The sequence below is a fragment of the Wasmannia auropunctata genome, unplaced genomic scaffold (genome assembly GCF_000956235.1).
Source record: "Wasmannia auropunctata unplaced genomic scaffold, wasmannia.A_1.0 LD334203.1, whole genome shotgun sequence".
Taxonomy (NCBI): Eukaryota; Metazoa; Arthropoda; class Insecta; order Hymenoptera; family Formicidae; genus Wasmannia; species Wasmannia auropunctata.
In genome coordinates, this window is record NW_012028687.1 from 46364 (window position 1) to 55683 (window position 9320).

The window sequence follows — 9320 nt, forward strand, 5'->3', positions numbered from 1 at the left end:
TATAGTTGCATAACATAAGAGAGATTACATAATAAATAACTCTAACAATTTATATAAACATTAATAATATTAATAATAAATTACACTTTTGTTTTCGTTAGTCAACTATTCAATTTTAAGACAATTATTAAAATAATATTTTTTATTCACTTAAAATTTAAGTAAACAATTTATAAAGTATATTTGTCACCATTTACATATATTTTATTTCTTTTGTATATGAGATTTTTTTTGTTAATTTTCACATTAAAACATATTTTTCCTTTTCCCCATCAACAAGTATTCAGAAAACATATATTTTTTATTATAATTAACTTATAAAATTAGTGGGAACATAATAGCGGTCTATCAGACCGACATTGTGGTTAGTGTGATTTTTTGGATGTGGTGGTCTAAAGGTTAAGATGCTTTTACTGAATTATCTAATTCGCAAAGAACAGAATATAGAGCAGCTTGGAAAAATAGAATTATATAATAGTTTTATGCAATTTAACATTTATCTTTTTAGGTAACAATAAAGATGACTCAAAGGGTTTTAAAAACACATATCTTCAGTAAAACAAAATCTTACATAATCCCCAATGTATAAATCCATTACACAATTAATAAAGACATTCTTTCATTTGTTTTCCGGAACAAGTAAAAGATTTAATTCTAAAAATATGCATTCGTAAATTTAATCGCTCAATCTGCTTTCATCTCTAAGAATCTTTAAAATGTATTCTAATTATCTTATTTTACTTATTTAAATAAATCATTTTAATTATTAATTTAATTTTAATTATTTAAATAAATCATTTTATTATGTTACAAATGCATATTTCATTCCCTCGAAAGATAGAGAAGTATTCACTTCAAAATAAGCAATTCAAAATATACCAATCGATTATTTTTCATTATTCATCGAAATTTTACGTACTGTACAGTTTGTTCTATTATAGATTGACTACAATCGTAAATATATATAATAAATTATGAAATAATACTTCATTTCAGTTTCGTAAAAAAACTTCATATTATTTCTTTGATATTTTCAATTATCTTAATAAACGGTTATCTTCGTTTTTTATTATAATGCTAAATTGTCAGTAGCACAAAGAATGATTCAGACATCATATGCATTTTGACTGGACTTCTTTTTTTTTACAAAGACACTATAAAAAATTGAGTTTTTCGAGTCGCTTCTATATAGGTAGGTATTAACTCCAATTTTATTTTCACTTGTCATCGGAGAATTAATAGTCTGCTCGTGACATCGCAAAATAGTTTGATTCAATGCTGCTTAAGTAATATCGATCTAACGGGGTGGACGATGAAACTCGCGATTTTGCCATTTAAAATCGGGCGATCGTCGTTACGCCGGCGAGCAAAGCGAGCAGTGCTTCAAAACTGCAACGGTAATGCAATTCTCGCGATTACGACACGAGAAGGGGCGCGCGTTCAGCGCACTGCCATTAATTACGCATTATGTAAAGGAGATCGCGCGCCGCGCGAGTATCGCTGCCGTAATACACGCGCGCGGTTAGATTTCCGGGAAATCGTTGCCGATTCCGCGATCGTCTTTTCCAGAAAGGAACGGTATCTCACGTCAAACTTCGTTACACACACGCGGCGCGGCTGTGCTATTCGAGGCATATCGCTTTCCCTCATCCGCAAATATTAGAAGCGAAATCAGATTTAATTAACGCATTTTGACTCGAAACATCAATAATTTTTATTATTCGTAGACGATGCAAAATTAATGGGCTAAAATTTCGAATAAGAACAAGAAGCTTATTTTTACGATTGCATATGAAGTCTACACTGTCACCAGTTAATTAACACTAATAAATGACCGGTTAGCTTTAATTAATAATCGATGCGTATTACTAGTAAATGACCAGCGTACAAGTTTCCTTTTAAAGAGAAAAGAATACATATTTTTAAATGAATATACATATTTAGTTAATTAAATACTTCTTTTACGTATTTTGCTTACAGTAAATTTCTATTAAAGATACATTCATTAAAATAAAATACATATTTCCCTTTTTATTTAATATAAGGAAGGTATTTACATTTTCAAGTAAAAATTTATTCAAATCTGTATGAAGATTAAATCTAAAATATTATTCATAAAAAAGTATATCAATTAATTTGCAATTTATTATTTAAAGTTTTATTATTTTAATATTTTTGTTAAGCAGCTATTGGTGATTTAGCGACTGGTACAGAGAACCTAAATAAGAACTACGACAACGTAATTAAAATAAAAAATTGATTCGCAAAAATTTTTTGCAGCGATATATAAACCTTTCAACCTAATAAATCGATCAATATTATTTTTTTTTTATAACAGACAAGTATCACTCTTTTAAAATTTATCAAAGCTATACGATGGAAACAGTTAAGCGTATGTAGCTAAACGATACCTAAAACATGACATCAAAACTCACACGCCTTAAGCAGAGATATTCGCGACAGGTTACGAACAAATGAAGAAAAAAAAAACATTGTCGAGCATTGCCGCGGTGATTCACCAAACGCAATCGCGAACGGTTAGGTTACACAAAGATGCCTCGCGGATGGAATTTGGGCGTGTTGTACGTAACAAGTCGGGTGGATTCGCGCAGAGATCTTTTACCCTCGCCCTCGAAAAAGTATAAAAACGGACGAGAAAAAATGCAATTTTCCTCCGCCCCCTTGGCCACGAAATTACCCCGGCTCGCACCGTTATCGTCCGGATCGTAAAGCGAACGCCCTCCTTCCGCTGCTTTCGAATCGTAATTCGCCTCTCTCGTCACGATTACAGTTAACCCTCTACGCACATTCCGCGAGCGAATTTTATAGCTGGCCCTTCTCGCTTCTTCGAGATACGTGCATCGGCGTTGAGAAATTTGCGAACCGCGCACAATGCAGTTTAAACGGAGAGAAGAACTTCCTCGAGTTTATATTATATTATCGGATTCCAACGTCGTATATCACGTTTCGTAATATTTTAGTGTAATAATGCCGCAAAAAAACTCGGAATACTCTCTTAAATAACAACAAAAAGATTTGCTTTCAAATACTACGTAGGGTGTACCAAAACTTCAAAATAGAAATAAAGCCTAGGGAATTGCTAAAAAGTTATCGTACTTTTCGTAATGTTTTAGTAATAAACGTCGCAATTCAGAATTCTTATTATTATTAAATTGTATAACTACGAAAAGATTCAATTTTTATGCGAGTGCATTAAATCTTTAAGATAAAAATAGTCTTAGGAATTATTAGAAACAAAGGAGACTATTCGTACATTTTATATTGGCAAGTAAAAGTGAAGAAGAAAGAGCTTTTCTTATTTACGCAAGCGTGCGCAAATTTTTAGAAGACTGATTCAACAATTCGACCTGCCCGATTAGCACATAACACCAATTGCTTTGACTTAGGCTAGCGCTACTCTGGCTTTTATCACAATGCCACGTAAATTAAGCTTAGAAGAGTGTGTGTGTGCGTGCGTGCGCGCGCGTTACAAAGAACAAACTCAATCTTTCGTAACACTCGTTTGCTCGTTTAATTTGCTATCCGGCGCATGTAATCAGTCGATTGCACTTTACACGTGTATCAATAAGACACGTCGATATCATAGAGCCGATGAAGCGTAACCGTTACGGCATTGAACGTGTCAACTAAATTCTCTGGCTGCATTACGTATTAAGTAATACAGCTGTAAAACTATAATCTATCCGGAAAGAGATAGCGAGAGAGGTCGCCAACTCGTGACCATAAGTAAGCCAAGTCTTGTTGCTGCAACCGGCAGTGTTTCAAATCAACCGGTCGAGAAAGCGAATAACGTATTGCGACTCTGACGCGCGGGAGGAAGGGGGGGACTCTACTCTCTCGCGAGTTTGCGACAATCGCATCGAAACGAGAGAGAGAAAAAGAGAGAAAGGAAAGGAGGAGTAGAGGAAGATGAAGAAGAGAGACGATCGTCCGCGCCCCGAGGGTCATCGACATCGTAGGAACGCGAGCTGACCGGCGCTCGCGCTCATTTTCTTTTCCCGGTCCTTTTCTTTCTCCTTTTCCCTTCGCCACGCATCGAGTTGCCCATCCGTCCCGCCGTCCCCTTTATCGCTAATTTCACGAGAATTGCCCGGTCGACCGGACGCGAACGTCGCGCGCGTCGCCCAGTCAATGTGCTCTCGCGTGGATAAGCTTCTTGCCCACGGCCACGGAAAATGACGAAGTGCCCTCTAATCGCGCGAAAAGCCACGTGTCAATATCGTTCAAACACGATCGCAATCGTCTTGTTGGTGCAACACCGCCATTGAAAATTCCGCGGCTGTTAACTCTTTAACGTGCCAATCCATCGATCGGATCTTACGCGTCTGTCATTCTAGAAATTGTCGTCTAATTGTAAGTTGCATGGTGGAGAAGCTATACAAATAACGAGTTATATCAAGAAAATAAAATAGTAAAAATAACCGTAATTGTAATTTTCACAGATTGGCAATTTAATGTCTCATACAACGCCTTTTCAGAAACAAAATTATTTTGAAGAGTAATTTTTCCTAAACTTTTAATTACCTAAATAAGATATAATTATCAAATAAAAATAAAATTTAAATGATACATTTATTATAATGAACTAATAAAGTCAAACAAATTAAATAAAATCGCTATATAGTCATTAAAACTATCTTGAATAACACAAGATCATTTCTAAAGTTCCCTAAATTTAAAAGTAGTTAAAAGTTTATTAAGCTAATTATCCCAAAATTTAAAGATAATTAAACGTTTAAGAAAAATCACTCAAAATAATTTTCTTTCTGAGGAGACTCTACGTATCAAAGTTGAGTATAAAACATCAAGTCGGCTGCCTGCGAAAAGATTGCAGTAACAATTATTTTTCTGCTTCTTGACTAATGTAAGAACAATTTTAATTAACGCTTTCAAAGACCGTATCACCTTTTGTAATAAGTTTTTTTTTCCGACAGCGCATGTGATCCATACTGTGCGCTGCATTGCGATAGACAGCCACGCTGAACCGTACGGTTTGACTTCGCGTCTCGATTTCGCAAGTTATGTCGCGACCTTCCGTCGTAACCTTGGTACTCACCTGTCAAGTACCTTGCACCAACACGCGTGCCTTACGGTAACGCGCTCCATTTCCCTACGCCCGAGAGAACGGTGGCGACCTTCGCATTTATCTTTATGAAGGCGGTATTTATATATATATATATGCCAATACACCGGAATGAGAACGAGCGATTAACAATGTGATTTGCAGCGCAATGCGCAAATCTGGAATTTCTGCAGAGGACACACAAATATTTTCTCCTTTTTTTTTTACACGCGAATGTTTGCCTTCTCGATTCCAAAGTAACGACAATGTTTGTATTGTGGAGTATTGCGAACTATATATCTGTATATACTTTTTTACTATTTCTGCGTACTAAACAAAAGTATATAAATTATATCGCATTGCTATGCGCCGTGTTTATTTGCACTGAAAGAAGGTGCTCATTGAATCAGTTTACAAACAAAAAAATCATAAATAAAAGAACAAAACGTTGGCATTGATGCGATTACATTATATTATAAAATCATTGACAGGAAAGTGTTCTAAAATGTAAAGAATGAAATCACGTAAGTTAAATCTAGTCTCTTTGAATAAAAGCTGCGCTTCGGAAACAAAAAAAAAGACCGGAGAAAGGAGGAGAAAGCACACATACGGATATCAGCATTGTCTACGTGGATTGCATTGTCTACGTCGGATAAACAGACAGTGCATAAAGTTCTATACTTAGGCTATCTACGCGTAGACGCCCACTGCGATATTCTCCTTTCATTTTGCGGCGCGTACGCACGCCGCCGCCGCCGCCGCCGCTGCCGCTGCCGCTGCCACGTTAATTATCGGTGCAACATTCAATCCGCAAGCGAGCCGTGGCAATGAGTCACTTTAAAGTAGAGGGAATTAGACAAGTTGGCACAGCCATTAGAAAGTGGCCGCGTGCTATAGTGCCGCTCATGAAAATATTTGTTGATCAGTCAGGTTGCCGGATATAAAGCAGCGCAACGTCAGCGCTACAAATCTGAATCATCATAGATTTCAATCAAAATCTATTCGAGCAGAGTTATAGAATAACGGAAGTATCGCGTTTCTCTATCACAGATTTCCCGATTAATTTAATTCTTGGCAGTACAGACTAAAAATTTTATCTCAGATTATTAAATATATATTTAAAGAAAATTTTATGAGAGATACACAGTTACACAAGTGTATTTAATTAAAAAAAAAAAAAAAAGAGAGTTTTAGTAAAATAGAAATGTAAGTAAAAAATCAAATTTTGTCTTTCATGCAATCCGATTAATTTAATTCTTGGCAATACAGACTAAAAATATTATCTCAGATTATTAAATATATATTTAAACATTTTATAAGAGATACACAGTTACACAAGTGTATTTAATAAAAAAAATAATAATAATAAAGAACTTTAGTAAAATAGAAATGTATAATAAGTGAAAAGCCAAATTTTGTCTTTCATTTTTATGCAATCTTCGTTAAGAAGAGATTTCATCCCAAATGTAAACTTAGGCCGGTATTCATAGTCTGATCTTATATTTAAGATCGTCTTTAAGTACGAAACACTTTACGGTCATTTCATTGGCTAGATAGAATTTTAAGACTCATAACCAGACCAGATTTAAGACGAACTTGAACAAAAAATCGGACTATGAATGCCAATCTTAGAGATTAAGAATTTGTATTGATTAAATAACTAGCTTTCACATGTGCACAAAATTCAAAGTTCGTCATAAAGTTTATTAAAATTTCATATTCGATATTTCTGATATCCTTATATAACGGATTTATAGTCTACATTTATGTTCCACTATAAAAGAGTTAGCAAGTTGAAGATAGAGAAAGCGAGAGTTCCGGGTATCTATCAATACTTTTTTCTGATCTCTTAAGGAAATAAAAACTTGACAGCGATCTCTTCCTCTTGTCATCAATTATATCACGGTAGAAAATATATTAAGATGTATGCGATTTATGATAAGACCAACAATTAATCTAACTGTTATTTAACTGTTCGAGAAAGAAAGAAGACCCCTGATATGCCAGGGTCTTATCATATTGTATACATTACCGTACGGTTCTATTGCGCTTGCAGATGTGATGCACATTCGCACACTACTCGTGACGTAAGCGATGACGATGTTTGTGCGATGCTTAATTTATTATTTATCGTGGAGCATTTGACCTTGTCTCAATATGATCTTCGCTTATCTAAATCTTATCTGCCAGTCTAAATTAATCTATCAAAATAATACCTCACCGACATATTTTATTAACACGTAAACATTAGAAACAGTTAAAACTTAATGAACTTAATGGAAAAAAAAACATTTTGCGCAATCATGTATTTCTAAGCATTTTGAGAGAGAAAAATCGCGTAGCCAGTTCTTAAAGATACCAATTGCTTAACACAATCAGCGAACATTCGCAGTTAACGAGTAACGTTATATAACAGACCATAAATAAGGCAGGAAAAAGTAATAAAGTCCACGTGAGTTTGTAATCGCTGAAACGTGCTAATCCGTAGTGCCACAGGAACATTGCAAAATGTATGTAGCAAGATCGCAATGTTTCTCGCGGCGGCGAGGCAAGTACACAGTGGAAGAAAGATATATATATATATGCGAAACTCACCCATCGCCGTCGAGAGTGATAGCGGTGTCGGCCAAAACTCGGAGAACAAGACCAACGGTCGCCCTGGCATGGCAATCGATACCGAGGAGGCAACTCTCCTCGGCGTCCTGCCTTCCCGTGCAGGAAACGACGACGAGATATCGCGTCCTTCCTGGATGCACCGACTCCAGTTTCACGGCCTGAAAGAAAGACACAAGGAAATCTCCAATTACTCAAGTCACAACTTTAAAGTTCGCAGATGGATATTTGAACGTCACTTAGGTACAAACAAAGAGACTATAAGAGACCAGTTTGTAAGCTTAAGCTGTTCGTCGACGCGCGCGAGTAATTTCAAACACAATATTCGAATTAAAATGTAATATGTATTATACGTGTGACATATATTTCTTCGAAATTGATTAACATTAGAACGAGAGGGCTATTTTTCTTCTATCTAATATTTAAATACGTTTTATCGAAATGTTGTCTTCAACGACGAGTTATATTTTTTTATTACTACATTTAGGTCCATTTTCATAATGTATGGTTACCTAAAGGTTAAAAAGAATCAAGAAGTTTATTGTTTAACGATGTTTGATTAGGATTTAACCATCAAGTTAACTTGATGCCAATTTAACTGATGTTTATGTAACCTTTAGTTTATTTGATTATAAGCTTATTAAAGTGTGTTTTAATTACTTTCCAGTTAACCTTTTTCGTTAACCATATATTATGAAAATGAGCCTTACCGATAAAATTTTTTTGCCGTAGCTAAATATGGTATTATATTTGTGAGGAGGTATATGCCTACGTGTCAGAAAATATATTAAATAATTTTAGAATGTTAAAAAGTCAGTGCTTAAATATGCAGAGTAAAAAAATGTAAACGTCTTTTCAATAAAAAATAATTCTTACAAATCAATAAATATAAAAAAATATATATATAGGTATATATTTCTCGGATGCAGCACTGTTTACTGAATCCTTGTATGATGCTACGAATACTGTCTTCCAGGGTTAACGACATTATAGGGAAGTAATGTTACACAACCAGCTCATTGGCTTCGCTTCCGTTCGACCGGCTACTTCCCGTTTGCATCAATATCGGGAGGATAGAAATATAGTACTACTTGCACTTTTCCATAAAAATAACATAGATATTATATAAACAATTGTATAATATTAAAATATGTGTACAGTGTTAGAATATTCACTATCCTATTATAGTATCTTATATATGTTCTAGAAATTTAATCAATCATATAATCGTCATATTGTTATTAAAACAAAAAATTGTTATAAAAAAATGAAGGACAGAAAACAAACTGTAATTAAGCTCACTATTAGATTATTTTTATCAAAATTTTTGCATAAATATAGTATCAAAAAATTCTAATAACTAACAAATAAAGATCTTAAAGGAAATGTTTTGTGACAATGTTTTCAATCATGTTATAATGTACAAAATACTATGTTATATTATGAAAACATAAAACTAAATATGTACAAAACATATCAATTCTTACTTGCATTATCTTTAAGGCAATGCTGGAAGGTAGAAATTACCGACACATTACAGTTTAGTAAATTTTTCTGAATTGGTTGAACGGAATTGAAAATCCTTTTACAGTGTTGAAATAGACATGAAATTGTGGTGTTAGAC

The 9320-nt window shown here is 34.3% G+C and overlaps 1 protein-coding gene across 1 annotated transcript in view; it reads right to left on the bottom strand.

Moving 5' to 3' along the window:
- LOC105459237 (protein phosphatase Slingshot homolog 2-like) overlaps positions 1-7880 on the bottom strand; it is a gene marked incomplete at its 5' end in the record, with an annotated part of 47529 nt that extends 39649 nt beyond the window's left edge. Inside the window, one exon of the mRNA XM_011705106.1 lies at positions 7679-7880. Coding sequence (XP_011703408.1) covers positions 7679-7880 — 202 coding nt within the window. The remainder of the gene's footprint in view (positions 1-7678) is intronic.
- Between the last annotated feature and the right edge of the window lie 1440 nt (positions 7881-9320).